Source organism: Silurus aristotelis (assembly GCF_946808225.1).
Source record: "Silurus aristotelis genome assembly, chromosome: 14".
Lineage (NCBI taxonomy): Eukaryota > Metazoa > Chordata > Actinopteri > Siluriformes > Siluridae > Silurus > Silurus aristotelis.
In genome coordinates, this window is record NC_139587.1 from 17,951,854 (window position 1) to 17,969,128 (window position 17,275).

The 17,275-nt window shown below is 38.4% G+C and overlaps 1 protein-coding gene across 1 annotated transcript; it reads left to right on the plus strand.

The window, feature by feature from the left end:
* The first annotated feature begins 4,291 nt into the window (after positions 1-4,291).
* nanos1 (nanos homolog 1) lies at positions 4,292-9,307 on the plus strand. The gene has a single exon (XM_083560113.1). It carries the CDS (start codon positions 6,820-6,822, stop codon positions 7,564-7,566), a length of 747 nt encoding a protein of 248 aa, XP_083416239.1. The 5' UTR covers positions 4,292-6,819; the 3' UTR covers positions 7,567-9,307.
* Positions 9,308-17,275: the final 7,968 nt, after the last annotated feature.

Below are 17,275 nucleotides of genomic sequence, written 5' to 3' on the forward strand. Positions count from 1 at the left end.
CATTTTGCCATTTTGTCATCTTAGACACACATGCACAAATACTTCCAAAACACTACTAGCAACCATTTGAGCTCTTCTTTTCACTAACTCTGTTTTTGAGTAACCGGGGAGTTTGATTCATTGGAATTACGCACACTCTCAATCAATGTCTCAGAGTGGACAGTCCACTAATGATGTGAACATGTTGACAGGTGAGTGGGCATGCTCACACAGCTGGATAACAAAGCTGGAGTTATTAGTAAAGCTTTCGGTCACGCAAGACAAAACACAGTCATATGGACTAATGGGGCTTTTGATTAATACATTCAGTGTGCTGAGTGCTGGCGAGCTTTAATGCTGACCAAATCACAGTCGGCAGGTAATCACTGTTTAATGACTTCACTGAAATGCTACCGAAAACGAACTCTTGGTAGTGAATTGAAAAAGCAATAAACTGTATCAGTTCCATTGCGAATGTGCTCTAATGTGCTTTTCTCATAACCGTGCACGGCATTACAGTACAGCTGCCTACTGCTTTGACTACATCAGCTTTAAAAGCACAGGCCTGTGATGGGCCGTGAAGGAAGATGAAAGGAGTTAGGGAATGGTTAGCACTTCTCTTCTCCCTGTCTAAGCCAAGACAACAAAAGCCCCATTGTGTGTGCGTGTCAGGTGCATTATACCGGCACTGCACCACACACAAACAAGTTATTAAAAAAAACAAAGATTTTATAAACAAGACTTGTCTTACACTGTGCACCTCGAAGGTATAAAAAATAGCACAGATTTTTTTTTTTTTAGATCACCGATTAGAATACATGAATAGCATTTAACTGTTACGTTTTTTCATGCATCATGCTTTGCTTTGATTCACCATAGCAGGAGGAACATCAAAGCAGCTAAAAATGCTATACTCTTTTTTTTTTTTTTTTTTTTTTTTTACCTTTAGATGTAAGTACTCCTCGCAGTTCCAAATAGGTCATTGTGAAATTCCCACAAATTAAGTCCATTTCACACAGACACATCTGGGCCAATTAGAGCTATTTTAGGCAAAAGTTCAAATGAAAGATCAGAGCCCAGTAAAGAAGGATTATGCTTAATTTTTCCTAATACACCTAAGCTTTTTCATGCTCTAGTGCTCTTTTGATTGCTTAGAAGCAGAGTTTGCCATTTTTGGCTGTTATAGGAGAGGAGATGAGAGAGAGAGAGAGAGAGAGAGAGAGAGAGAGAGAGAGAGAGAGAGAGAGAGAGAGAGAGAGAGAGAGAGAGAGAGAGAGAGAGAGAGAGATGAATAGGTTTCAGTGGGTTGGTAATTAATGTGTACTGTGTCTCTGCAGCCTGTTACCTGGCATGGTAATCACTCACATTGCTTCTCCTGTGCTCCAATCTTCATCATCCTCAATATTAATAGTTCTCATTATATGAAAATTAGTTTCATTGCTGAATCACTGGGGGCTGGGAGATGGAGGGTGGTGGTGATAATATTTTAATCAAACGTAATGCATTTCAGATAAGGAATGAGCATGGCAATAATACTGCAAAGCAAAAAAGCAGAGCTGTGCACATAAATGCATAATGCTACGTTTTCTTTTCTCTATTTCTCTCTCTCTCCCTCTGAAATAGCAAAGAATTGCTTAGTGGGTGCTTCAATGTCTCAATTGTACATGATTTAAGAAGGAAGTATCATTTAAATAGCATCCCTAGAGAAAGCCATTAGTGTAATGCTGGCTATAATATCTGCTTAACTGTCTCTTATGGAAATTAAGCATTAAGTCATGGTGAATGTAGCGTACATCTCCTTATTTAAATTTTAACAGTTCCATAATACATGGCTGCATGCAACTGCATTAAATGTCACATCATAAAAGCGGCAGGATAAATACAATTGTTACTTTTACATTGTTTAAAGAATGAAGTTGGCAGCCATGCTTGGACATTCATTGAGGTGGCAGAACTGCTGGAGGACTGATTTGTCAGGACAATTCACCAGTGTGTGTGTGTGTGTGTGTGTGTGTGTGTGTGTGTGTGTATGTGTGTGTGTGTGTGTGTGTGTGTGTGTGTGTGTGTGTGTGTGTGTGTGTATGTGTATGTATGTGTGTGTGTGTGTGTGTGTGTGTGTGTGTGTGTGTGTGTGTGTGTGTGTGTGTGTGTGTGTGTGTGTGTGTGTGTTATTGATTGTTTCATTTTATTGGCGTTATTTGCTTCATGAGTAGATAAAGCAGTGCAACTGTCCTATCATATATACAAAAGGAAAGCCTACTGCAGTTATCAGAGGCACTCACATGCAGTTATAAGAAGCAAAATTTCATCATCTAAAAGGTAATAAAAATCCAGACAGGGGACTATCATTCCATATCATTTATCTGCTTTCTGTATTATATTCAGCACATAAACCTCATAAAACCAAGGCCTACATCATTTCTATTCAAAGCACACACAGTTTCTGCTATCAATCCTCAATTTCACATTGAAGACAAAAAGGCACGAGGGATAAGAAGATTAACTGGAATATTCTCATTTTTTTGGCTACCAATATGCTCACTGTTAGCTTAGTTTAATTTATATTTTGCTTTAAAAAGATGCATATTGCAAGCAAATCGTGTATCATGCTGCAGAAGGATTGCAAAAGTTATTAATAAACACAATTTATGTTTGTTTTTATTATTAGGTACACAACCATAGCTAAACGATGAAATTAATAAACAATATTACGATGTATAGGTAATATGCAAGAAGGAAAATATGTTGTAAAAAAGCATTAGGGATTCTCAATTTGTAAATATATTTATTACATATGACTTTAAAATATTGTAGCGCATGGTTGGAACAGATAAGTATGTGAAGATTTTTGTCATTGACTGTGTTGTGAAAATTCTCCTCCCAGTTGCAACTCACTGGAAGTTCTGGTATCATCTCCATAAACTCTGAAATCTGATATGAAGCAGGCAAAGTGGAAAGTGCCCTTTCCAGATCAGCTGTCTGAATGGCATTGAACAATGCAATATGGTGCCAAGAATCTATGGCAATCCATCATATTAAATCAGTTTAGCACAATGATTAAATTAGTGCATATGTTCAGGCTCGGGTTGCCAGTCTCTTCAATCTAACAGTTATTAAATGTCCCCGCATGGGTAGGCACTGAGCTGGGACTTTAGATAGAAAAGACCCAAATAGATATTACATAGGGCTAACAGTGGAAAATGTTGTTTTACTTTTCAAGTAATGCTAAAAATCATCATGACAGTGACAATCAATAATATAACAAGCATGGCAAAGATGGATGTTCAAGCATAATGTGAAATAAATCAACTAGAAATCGTGGTGGTCAAAAAAGCTCAAACATGCCTGGGCTTGTAATGAAGCTAGGTGGTATGTGACACATTTAATTTACTGTAGCATAACTTTTACTAGGGATCACAGCTCAGCAAATCAAATAAGCAAATCGTATTAAATCATGTAATTACTTCGAACAAACATTTGGTGGTAGACCAAGGATTTTTTTATTCTACTACTCCAAAAACTCTAATGATATAGACATAAAGACATAAGAAAGCTTGCAGATACTCACAATAGTGATAAAGCTGCACTGCAAACTTAAAAGCACATTTTTATGTGGTTGATATATCATTTCTCAAAAAATACAACATGATTAAGCATCATACCTCTTAGAGACAAATGACTGCATGCTTCCCAAATGTGAGCGTTACAGCAACAGTGATGAGCATAACAATATACCTCATTAAAAGTAAAAGTTTGCCTTGGTCAGCAACCTCCCACATCATCACTGTCAGCTTGAACCACTAAATCAATTTGCAGGAATAGCCTCTTCACTGGTGCCATAGATCTTTCAGCATGTAATGTAATTCTGCAATCCAGCAGGCATGAGCTTTCTCCAGACAGGGGAAGAATTAGCCCTGTTTAATGGATGGGTATTAATCCCTCCAAGTCACAACAAAATTAAGTAATAATGTGGTCATTAATATTTCAGGCGCAAAATCAAGAGAACAGAAAAAGGTTCAAGAGAGCCACAGCCAGGACTTTCCATCATTACTAATGCTGGACATGAGAGAGAGAGAGAGAGAGAGAGAGAGAGAGAGAGAGAGAGAGAGAGAGAGAGAGAGAGAGAGAGAGAGAGAGAGAGAGAGAGAGAGAAAGAGAAATTTGCACTTACAAAAACCTAACAAGAGTTGGCAAGAATGTTGGCAAGTTTCTTCTAAATCTATAATGCGTTTATTTTGTGCATATTACTCTTTTTACATGTGTGTAAAGTAGACTACTCTCAAAATAATGCCCAAGAAGGCCAGAGCTTTCGCTGACAAATTTATTCACAAGGTCGTTTCAACTGAAGAAAGACAAATAATTAGTCTACCAAGGCTAACAAGGTTGATCCTGTTTATATATGCAGCTATTAATTTGAAAATACATAATTGCATAAATATTCAAAGGTCACATTGAATAACCAAGGTCTTGATTCATTCACTTGCAACGCTTGGCAAGGGCAAAAGTTCAGATGAAGTAGTTCTCCTGAGCAAAGAAAAGCCACTAAGCCAAGTGCAAACATACACAAAGCACATCTTCTTTATTAGTTTCCACTTGGTTAAACACAGAGGTATGGCATTCTATTGAATTCCTCTTTAAATAGACTTAATCCTCTGAGCTGGATGGGCTTCAAAAAAAAAAAAAAAAGCCCTCCTTTACTTTTAATTAGAAATACAGTGCCAGTTGTGGTAGCGATGCTCCGGGAGCCTCATGTTCACATAGCAGAGAAGCATAATTTATCATGATGGAAGAAGGTCTTGTGGGCTGGAGGTAGTTTTAGTTTTGCTGCAGTATGAAACAGTGTTATTGACATACACATTACTCGGAACCCATGGAGAGCATCACTAGGAAGAGTGATAGTGATAAAGTTGTCATTATATAGCCATCCACTCATCAATACAGTGCTTGAGGTTGCCCTGTCACCATGCTTAATTATCAACTCTTTTATCTGTCATAAATATTGGCTTAGATTCTTAAAGTGAATCTTCTACAGGAAGCAGAGTTATACACTGTCTGTTGTTTAGTGATGTGCCCCATTACGTGCTAAATTTCCTGTATAAATGAGAACGAACAGCAAAATGGTGTGTGTGTGTGTGTGTGTGTGTGTGTGTTGTTTTGTTCTTACACGTCTCTTATTATGTAAATGATTGCCTTCCAGGATGCCCAATGACATCATCCCAGTAACGTTAGACTCAGCTCACACAGACCTCCAGTGGTGCAACGGTGCCACTGCAGAAACGCTGCATTATTTATATTACATAGTCTTTAATGAGGATGCAAAGAAAAGGTACACAGTTCAAAAAGCATGCGTTATATTACGGGTCCATTGCATTCCGATCCATCTAAAATGGACATGTTAGAGAGATGGATGAAGAGAGAGAAAGAGAGTATCTCTCTATATGCACATCTTTAGTAAGCATATGTGTAGTATTCAGCTGGCTTGCACCTGTGTCTATGCCTGTGATTGTGCTTGTACCCCTCGACTCCCACTTACTCTTGGTGTGTTAAACAAAGCACAAAAAAAATGCAAAGCAGTCTTTTGTTTACTCGGAGATGACTTAATCTAGCCAGACCCTTATTACAAATTTCTCTGTGGCTCCAGGATTTGGGCCAGGAGCTCTTTAAAAAAAGAGAGAGGGAGAGCTGGCTCCAGTATAGTTCTGTATGCTTGCAGTGAGCCAGGAGCTTGTAGAACAAAAAGCCTTCCAGCACTACAGCCCTTCACTGAGAGCCAAGTCCACAGCAGGCACACCATCAAAAAAAAAAAAAAAAAAAAAGAACTGCGGGGACCTGAGCAAATCTACTGACATCCGAGCTTAGGCCATTTAACTCCAAATGATACACCAGCTCGAGGCTCGGTTAAGTGCTGTGCTGTAGAGAAAGGACTATAGTGTACGTGTGTGTGTGCGTGCATATGTGTTTGTGTGTGTGTGTGTGTGTGTGTACCAGCATCAAGAATCACTAACAGGTGTACAAGTTCAACCTCCTAATACCATGATTGCTGTTTGAATTAATGCATTCTTTTCTTAGAAAGACACCTGGCATGCACTCATATGCCTCAATATTAATAGCTAGATACGCATTTCGCTGAAAGAGGAGTTTGGAGAGGTTTATTAGTGCATATTCGATGCCGTGCGCAGGTGCGACGGGAGCGCGTTCAAAGAACAAAGAGACGCGCGTTCACGTCAACAAGCACGCAATCCCAGTGAGTGCAAGAGACAGTTGGACAGAATGTGTGGTCTTCGTTGGCATTTTGGTGCAGAGAAGACGTGGTGGCAATAGTCAGAAATAAGGCTTGTGCACGTAGCAGGGAAGGAGGGGTCGGGGAATCGCGATTGCATTACAATTTTTTTTTCTGGAAAAAAATATATATGCAGGTGTGTAAGGTTTTGCACGCAATTGTGTATACTTTGGGTTACAGCTCGTTTTCGTGTCGCTGTTTTGATTAGGGAGGATATGCAAACTGCAACTAGCGGTCTTTACGACTGTTTTACAAGTTGCGGGTTTTTTCCACATTTCGAGGGCTTCAGATTGTGCAGAAGAAAAACACTGTTGATCTGCTCCCAAACTCGAAGCGCAAAGAGCCCCGCCCCTCTCTCCGCTCCTTCTCCATGCTTATAACCAGCAGCATCGCGCGCACCCAGAAATACCCAAGACAAGCACTGGACCTGACTACATCTGTACGCTCCTTGCCGTTTCAATCGGGACGGAGTATTGAATATTATCCCCGATTTTATTTTCATTTCGATCGTGCACAGAGACGCGCCGTTGCGTCGCTCGATAGTCAGGGGGAGAAGCAAGATGGATTTTTTAAACCACAGCTACTTAAGCGCGCGCACGTCTTACGACTACACGTTCAACTTCTGGAACGACTATCTTGGCCTGTCCACGCTAGTGACGCAGAGCAGCAAGCGCGCTCCAGGCGGCGGAGCGAGCCCCAACTCCATCACAGAGTCCCTGAAAGCCACGCTGGGCCTGGACGACTCGGCGCCGTGCTCGTGCGCCGCGCACTTGGACTACTGCTGCTGCTCCTCGTCGTGCTGCTCCTCGTCCTCATCGTGCGGCTGCTGTTGCCCTCCTGCAAGCCCGCCACCGCCTTCCCTGCTTGAGCTGAAGGAGCGCTTCTCGGCGCTCGGGCCGTTCCGCGGCCACGGCGCGGGGATCGTAGGGCACGAGCGCGACGCGGGCTTCGGAGGAGGTGGTGGAGGTGGCGGTGGAGGAGGAGGAAGTTTCGTGGCGTTCGACCTGTTCGGCGCGGACAGGAAGGTGCGCAAGACAGCGGCGGCGCGCGCCAAACAGGAGCCCAAGATCTGCGTGTTCTGTCGGAATAACGGCGCGCCGGAAGAGGTGTACGGCTCGCACGTGCTGAAGGCGCCCGACGGCCGCGTGGTGTGTCCGATCCTGCGCGCGTACACTTGCCCGCTGTGCAGCGCCAACGGCGACAACGCACACACCATCAAGTACTGTCCGCTCTCCAAGGAGCAGCCCGCGCCCAGAGCGCTCAAGGGAGGCCGGGCTGTCGGCGGTAAGCGCGTCAAAATCTTCTGAGAGAGAGAGAGAGAGAGAGAGAGAGAGAGAGAGAGAGAGAGAGAGAGAGAGAGAGAGAGAGAGAATAATAATGAATAAGCACCGATCTACACGCGCTCAGTAAATAAATCACCTACATTTATTGCACTGAACCTTTATTTTTTCTTTTCCCAGTTGACTGTTCCAATTGCGGATTTTCGAGTCTTAACTTGCTAGACTGTAGGATTTATTAAGCAAATAAGATATCAATGTTTTTTTTCTGTTTTCAAAAAAATCCTTATATTTTTATAGATGCTTTATTTCCATAGTTTATTGTATACTTTATTCATAAAAAAATCTTTTTTTTTTCACGTGTTTGTCTTAGATGTTTATCAGTTTATATCCAGTCACGTTTATAAAAAATAAAAAAAAATATTTTTTTTGTTTAAATGGGCAAACGTCATGAATGTTAGCAAAAAAAAAAATATATATCAGAGCAAATAAGTATTTTCTTTACTGTAAGCCAAGCTTACATATACATGTGTTGTGTCTTTTAAACCAAAGTTCAGTTTGCCATCCTGAGAATGTTTCATTTCCAATCCGCTAAAGTTTCCTTTTGAGTTGGGTTTGGTTTATTTAGCCCATTCCTTTCTTCCTACAGTCCACCACATGCTTTCATTCCCTCCCTGTCTGACATTTGATATGGGTGAGGAAGAGAAAAAAAAGCACCAAGCTCAGAAACACAATGGGGTCTCTGTTGGATGTTACATGGTCTTAGCATAACCTCATAATGAGTAGATGCCCAGCCAAACTGGCCTGTTATGAGCCCTACTGGCATAGTTGGGTGTGGGCTAGTCTTTCAGCCAGACCCCATTCGAGATGTCTTTATTAGGCCAATACAAGGTGCCCTGCTAATGTTTACACCCCAAGAATGGGGAACACACACACACGTATACACACACACACTGGAGAATGCGTCTTGAGGGGACCTGTCTGGCGCCGGAGCTGCCCTCGTGCACCAAGCTTTCACACTTGACCTTTTTACCCTGAAAACCATCACAGGCGAGCTGCAGAGAATACAGTGGGTGAGTTACAAAAAAAAATTCAGTCTGACAACTCTCCAAGGGTCAGTGGTGAACAGAATGAATGTTCTTAATAAAAAAAAAAAAAAAAAGCCTTTTCTTCCCTGTTTTGTTTTTGTAAAACAATGCATTTGCCCCCTTTTTTGCATTATGTACAAAAAAATGAATCCAAAAGTATGATGCAAAAATGTTGTGAATGTACAATTTTAAACATGCAGGACTGCACATGGTCTGACCATTTGTTTACCAAAGGAATTAAATTGTAATGAAGTAAAGAAACATAGGTTTGCTGTAATGTAAATAAATAAAAAAAAAGTCAAGTCATGTCTATTCAGTATTTTAACATTTAAAAGTGACTTTTAGAGGGTGCTACCTCAACAATATTTTGTACTTACATGTAAAATGTCAATAGCGGTTTATTAATATAGCGCTGCCATTTATAATAAGGGTTTTTAATAGTATTTTTGATCTTTGTATAACATAATTGTATTTTTTCTTTCATTGCATTCCAATAAGCTCTTAGCATTGTTTGCCAATAGGTGATGGCTGAATATAACGGCAAGAAATCTTACTATTTTTCAGTTGTTCAATGTTGCATTCTTGATGAGTGAAAGATAAAATGGAATTTGTCGAAAACTTTAGACAATTTGCCACTTTTAACTGAGGTTTGTAATTAAATTAAAAGAGGACTAAAAAAGAAACACTGTTGGATTTTGTTATTTATATTTTTTTGTCACATTTCTCCTGTCAGCAGCTGTGCACAGTTAAAAGGAAATGCATTCGGTAGAGAAATAAACTCCTTGTCAAATGTATTACTCCATGCGGTTAATTTGTCCTACATATTTCGAGTGCTTTTTAAAGTACAACTCTGCAACTTGTCGACTGAGTTGTTGTTTTTTTTAGTCACTGTCACTGCCCACCTTTCTCCTAATGGCTTTAGCTTTAAGTAAACAGACAGGGCCAAACACACACAGACCTGTGTAGGCTGTTCCACTGATATAATATGATGCAGTCTCACAGTTTCAGCTCACAATCACAGAGAGAGAGAGAAAGGGAGAGAGAGCTAAAGAGAGAGAAAGAGCAGGCCTCAAGGTTAAGAAAAGCTGCCTACAGCAGAGCGAATGATGCTGGTTCTATTTTCGCAGTGTGATTTTGTACACTCGAGTGTCTAACTTTACTCCCCCCAGGGGAATTTGATTAGCTGTCAGCTCATAACTTCTGCACACTTTAGAAGTGAGGAAGTAAAGAGGGCAAAGGCCAGTGTTCTGTTTTCTCTCTTTTGCTTTCTTTTAGTGGGAGCCAGCACACCTTCAGGCCAACTCAACCCCTTTCCCTCTGTCACACATAAATGTGCAACACCACACTCACAGCTGAGACACCTCATTAAAAATGGATAAATACTAAGTACAGCAGGGATTTTTATTACAGTGGAGAGTAGCCTGGTGAGTTCTGGTGCACAAACACACACACACACACACACACACACACACACACACACACACACACACACACACACACACACACACACACACACACACACAATGAGAGACCACTTCCTGACAGCATATATAAATATTTCAGCATATATAAATACACACACACACACACACACACACACACACACACACACACACACACACACACACACACACACACACACACATACATACATACATATATATATATATATATATATATATATATATATATATATATATGTAAATGTAATTGAAATTATTTTGTAAAAAAAATAAAATAAATAAAAATACAGCTTGTTAGAAAGCTGGAGTCTGAGATGATGCAGAGCTTCTGAAGTAGAAAGAGTTAAGGGGCCTTCCTGAAGGGTCCAAGAGTGGCAGCCTGGCAGTGCTGGAGTTTGAACCTTCAACCTGAAACTACTGGTCAGTAACTCGGATCCTTTAACTACTGAGCTACATATGCCAAAGTAAAGTATATGAACATCTGAGCATCAAAGGCATATGTGTGCCATACTCAAACATTTAAAACAAATTTGGAAGCGCTGAATTGATGAAACTGTCTTTATATTCTATACCATTACAATCTCCTTCCACTGGAAGAAAAAGGTCTAAACCTATTCCAGCATGATTATGTTCCTGTGTCTTAAGGGAAAGCCATGAAGATTTGGTTTGCTAAAGTGGGTTTGGAAAAACTTGTGTGACCTGCACAGAGCCCCAAGTGAACACCTTCAGAACAATACAAAGTAAACTGGAACAACAAACTGCCCCTGGCCTTCTCATCTGACATCACTGCCTGACCCTACTATTCTCTTGCAGCTAAAAGAGCACAAATCTCAACAGCCAATCTCCAAAAAGTGAAAAGCCTTTCTAGAAGAAAGGAGGATGTTATAACAGTGTGTATTCTGTGTGGAATCAGCTATTCAACAAACATGTTTGGGTGTACGTTCCAGAACATTATGGTATACAAATAATATATGGGTAGTTATCTGTTAAGGAATGTGGCTACATGACAAAGAAAATTGAAAATTTTGCTTTTTTTTATGAAATTAGCTTTTTTTTCCCCTTCAGCTTGAGGCAGACCAGTTACAGGTACTTGACTCAAAACACACAACTTTAAAGTAGTTTACAGCAACATTATGTGATTGTGTTTTTTCAATTTGTTATTTATGTTTCTTGCAAGAGGACCAAAATACGTAACTGATACTATAGTTAACTATGCATGTAAGCCATGAATGTGTAAAATAAAAATAAAAAACTTTCACATAGCAAACATACTATATTGCAAAACGTATATCACTTATTACTATTCACATTAAATATTATAGATATTTACCTACTGCATATTGACCTACATTACTACATTATTAGTAATACCAGGAAGCAACATATTACTTAAATGCTCAGTATTATGAATTATAGTGTGCACTGTAGAAGTAAACTCTCAGATTAGAATTATACTGCAGAATTATACTGGTATACAGTTAGACAATGTAATTTGGGTATCTTGTGTATTTTCCTGGTCTGCCTATACATTTTCCTCTGCTATATGAGTAAAGTTTTATCTGACACTTGGCTGTATTTCAGCATAGCCTGTTAAAATAGATTCTGCAGTTCACTTTGCCTTAACCCCATTTACATATACAAGGTCTCTTCGAAAGAACCTCTCCTAAATCAGGCTGGGAACATGTCAAACTTTATAGATTATATTTATCCAAAGCACATTTAGCATTTATTGGGAGTTTTGTTTCTATTCTCGGCCTGGGAACCAAATTGAACTGCATCTTAAAGCTCTGAGTAAAGATAATCCAGGCAATACAGTTTAGACTTTTGGTTCCTATTACACAGTTAGATTATTGAAAAATATGCTTGTTAAATAAAATAAAAAAAAATGTGAATCACGAAGAATGTAATTCATATCGTTCCAAAAAATGTCTATTTTTTGTTCAGGGACTATTATCTGACTCTGTATGTGTTCAAAGTCACAATTTTCCCCAATATAGAGCTCTGATGGATTTTGGCTGGTATTTGAATTGAAAATAATATCCTGCAATTTGTGAAGCAGTTTCACCAATTGAAAAAAAGAGACACTTTAAAACTTAGGTCTCACCTAAAACCTTATTACATCATTCCACAGGCGGGTGTCAAACTACAGCTGGAAGGATGATAACTTTGCACAGTAGAGATTTCACTACTCTAACCAACGTGATCTGACTTGCGAAATCCTTGAAAATGAGGAGAATTGATCTGTGGTCCTTAAGGACTGGATTGTAATACATTTGCTCAGTGTGGCTTTGAGTTGCTAATTGTTTTCTCCAGATCATTACAAAAAGAGCAGTAATAAGGTAGACACTGTCCAAGCAATAATGATGGACTTACTAACTCTTTAGTGAGCTGGGAATTTGCTTCTGACGGACATTGGAAATGGCTGAAAAACTGTGGAGGGTAAAATTGGCTTGCAGCCAAGCGTGAAACCTATACTAGAGCACAGAAATGAAGGATCTCCTCTTCATGAATACTTCAGACCTGGTCTAAGAGGTTACTTCAGCATGCAGCAAGATATGCCTAAAGCTGTGAATTGATGCGATTTTGATTATCTTAATTTAATAATTTAACACAAGCATTGTTTTAGGACAGCACAAACAAACATTTTGCACAAACAAAACACAAACAAGAACATTTTCAGTTCCAGGATTATGTTAGTTTAATCAACTAGAATGAAACAGTACAAATTATAAATATTCGTCCAAATATTCTTGAATATTTCTCAGATATAATGGTATGGTCAGTCATTTATTTCACAGTATTTTGGCAAAAATGTCTTTTATGGCCAAATTTTTTTTTATTAGTTAAAAAAGAAGGATTGTATTTTTTTTTTTTTACCAGTTAATAGATTTTAAAGTTGTGGAGTGAAACATTACAATTTAGTTCTTTTCAGCTCTTAAATAACAGCAGCAATGAACAGATGGTTTCCTCACCTGTCTGTTTTTTTTTTTCAATAACATCAAAATCAACAGCTTGATATATTACTAAAAACAAGAAGAAAAAGAAACTACCACTGATGCATAATTCTCCCAAGAAGGAACATATACTGACAGGTACAAATTGCTTAACCCTGAGACTCCTTGTGTGAATGTCTCTTCAACAAATGAACGATTATGCATATTATTTTTTTTTACATTAAATAGCAAATTATGTAATTAGATCTTTCATTTATCTTGTATCATATAAAGCATCTGCCATACAAGTTTTGATTTTACCAATCACCACTACTAATTAGCTGATTTTCTAGAAATTATGATGTATAGTATGAGATCACTTTGAGTTATGCTGTTACAGAATATAAATCAGCAGCTTTTGGCTAAACAGATTAAGAAAATCACAGATGCTGTGCTTTAAACAGATTTACTACTGCTGGGATATAGTTGTTAATGCTCCTGCAAACTGGCCAGATGCCTCTTCCAATACTCTTACAGCATTTTCTCTAAACCCTAGTGTCCACAGCTGTTCATAACATTGTATATGACGGACTCATATAAATGTAACTGAATCCCTTCCTATGTGTAGACTAATCCACTGGGTTTCTCAGCATAACTGACAGTAAGTGTATATTTTTAATTCTGAATATTTTTGCTGTTCATAAATGATTCATTGAGTGGTGGCTACCCAGCCAAGGCAAACTTCCTGCAGAATATCGGGGCACAGGCTGCTACACAAAAAATGAAGCATGCAGCAAGCTACACGTAATAGAATAGAATACAGTCAGTGTCTTGTGGTAGTATAGTGTTGTGTCAGTGTGTCCGAACCAGAGACTTGTAAAGCATTATGTTTATTATGACTGCATATACACTCTATTAGTTATATTATAACTCCTATTATATTATATTATTTTATAACACGTCAAATGTAAGCGTATAAAATGTAAGGTATTCAGCCAAAACATGCCACCAGAACAGCTTCAGTGCACCCTGGCAGACTCTACAGGTCTTTAAAACTGTATTGGATGAAGGAAAACCATTCTTTCAGAAGACATTTGCTTGTTTGGTGTTGTGATGATGGTTGGTGGAAAGCGCTGTCAAAATAATCACCCAGTGGTTCAGTTTTGTTGTCTGTCAAGGGTCAAAGAATATGATTTACATTATTATTTTTTATAATATATAAGAGTAAAGGCTACTCTCTCCTGATCTCGTTTGAAATGTTTTATCATAGGATAGTTGACAGTAGGATTAACCAAATGTAGGCCAGGAAATTACCTCACAGCACATCACAGACACTAGATTTTCCTTTAATTTGTTGTCCATCTGTACTCAACTGTTGAATGCAAGTGCACTTGGCTGAGTTTATTTATTCTACCAAATAAACTACCACATTACTTCAGCAGAGGGCAGAGTCTTTAACGCTGCACAACAACATTCCAACCTCCTTTTTGAAGTCTGATAAACAGATAAATTATTTTTTCTCCACAAAGACGTCTGGCTTCAAGTCTTGTAATATGAGAAAGTTTGCTGATTACCATTGATTAGACATTTCTTTTCTCTGATAAAGTCGGTGACTAATCCTTTTCTGATTTCCGAGAGTCGTGAGAATCCCTGCTGCCAGGCCTTTAAGATCAGAAGCACACCATGCGTATGTGTGTACCTGCAAATCTGTCCTTTAATTTGACTCTGCCTTTGATAGTAGCTCACAGTGGTGCTCTGTGGGATCACAGGAATCATTTGTAGATGCATATTTGTCTTTGATCTGAGGCTATGAAGTGGACTAGCTTTACTGTGAAGATAGAGCTCAATGCAATTAGTCCATCGTTCCATCTCAGACAAATTGCGAGAACTCAGTGAAAATGAAAATAATGCAGACGACAGACTTCAACTCATAAAAGTGGTCAAATAATTATGCATCCTAAATTTGTTTTTTCGGTATTTCGAGTATGCCAACATTGAGATTGGAATGTTCATTAGAAGAGAAATATTGCGCACAAAATATGACCCAGCATTAATAAAGCCTTTGTGGCCTATTCAAATTATAATTTTTCTTCAATTTATTGTTTTCCTCTTGACTCTGATGTTAACTAAGCATGTATTTTTCTCTTGTTTGACTCCCAATGAGGTGAGGAATGGTCTCTTTGAAAGAGTCAGAGCTAAATGTGGTTGTGGTTAGGACTCCAGGATAAAAAAATTACCGCAACTTCCTTTAGCCTTCAAAAAGCCTTCAGGTACACAAACATGCACACACACACATGGTTTGTTCATATCCCTCAAATGTGGTGTACACTGTGTACTTTGTGGAACAGTCTACAAATGCTGTACTGTAAAACAAAAATATTTGATGTCTAAAATAGATATAAACAGATATTTTTTATAGAAGAACTTTTAGGTTACTCTTTTGATTGAAGGCAAAATAACTCACCACCTTACTTGTTCTGAAGAAGTTTAAAGATTACATCCATGCTAAACAATGTATATGACTTGTCTACTACAGACCTGTAAATAGAAATAGATATTATTTTCAATATATGATATCAAGTGTGTAATATTGAATTGTACTTGTCCACACTTGTCTTTTTTTAAACACACCTAGAGCATAATAAGATATAGCATTTAGCTTGATGTGCATTTGGCTTGATGTGCCCCAAAACCTTTTATAGAAACATCTCTGCTGCCATCTAGTGTTTCTTTGGGTGTAGTGGGTAAGTATTATAACGGTTGCAGCTCAATCTAAAGGTGTCTTGATCTATTACCAGATTACTGTATTTTGTTGCAAAACCTCATAAATCAATCCCGCAATACCTTAAATCAAGCACCCATGCAGTCTAAGTAGACCTTATTTAATTTCCACGTGCCATATTTAAAATATTTTTTTTAATCACAAATTATAATCAAATCAAGCCAACAGATCTCCACAAAACTTTGACAATTTATTTTTCTTTCATTATTTACTATTTATTTTTTATATTTATTTATCTGTATGTCTGTCTGTCTGTCTGTCTGTTTGTTTGTTTGTTTGTTTGTTTGTTTGTTTGTTTGTTTATTAGGTAAATGTGAGAAAGAAATGTGAGTGGTTCTGTGGTCAAGTGAGCAGCATTAGTGAATTACAGCTCCTGGGTTCACTCCTGCCCTCAATCTACTGTCTGTATAAAGTGTTCACATTGGTTTTCTCCAGGTTCTCTGGTTTTCAATGAATCCAAAAGAGTGTAGATAGGTCTTCTGGCTATGCTAAATTGCTCCGAGGTCTGATTGAATGTGTTTAGGGGTGCATTGGTGCCCTGCAGTAAGCAGTGTCTTACTCTTGAATTGTGAAACTGTGAAAATATTTTTTACCATAAAATACGATGAAGGGTTGTTTAGCAAAGACAAATTTGATCACAAAAAAGATATTAACATGTTAATGCAAGTTCATACTAAATACATTAACGCATTATCATGATAAAGAATAGACATTTTGTTTGAGATGACAGTACAGAGGTTAATTACTTCTTTTCAGAGGCTAAGTTCTAATCCCAAGATCAAGAGTTATGTCTGGGTTTCTTCTGAGTATTCTGAATGTCTCTCACCAATCACTCTACTGTCAGAAAACACAACAGTAGGTTGATTGGTTACTACAAAATGCTCTTAGGTGTGAATGTGTGTGTGCGTGCGTGTGTGTGTGTGTGTGTGCGCGTGTGTTTGTGTGTTTTTTTTTTTATTAACTGGCGTCCAACCCTGACCCAGTTTAAGAGGTTCTACTTATTCTTTAAGTATACTAAAGAATAACACAACAGCGAGTCCAGACTAAGATTCAGAATTCAGATTTCAAAATGTCATATAGTAATGAATATTTTGCCTTACTAACATTTGGTATTGAAGATGTTATCTTCTTCAATATGCACACAGCTCTGTATTATCACTCTGGTTACTAAAATGCAATTGGATATTGTTTTTATTTGTGGGAAGTTACTGGAGATATCCTCAGAAAATTAACACTTTTAAGAGGAACAGAGCATTGACCCCAGTGGGATCTTATTAAAGATAGTTTCTAGATATGAATGAAAAAGAAGGAAGACATGCACTGAAAATTAAGTTTCATGTAATGTGACCTGTCTTATGATAAAAGAGCATATTGTGAGAGGGAGAATGTGAGCATGTTTTGGAATGCCATTAAGGCCACAGCTCTGAGCCTGTGGTGCCACAAAGACTGAATTTTCTCCTTTGTACAAAATCG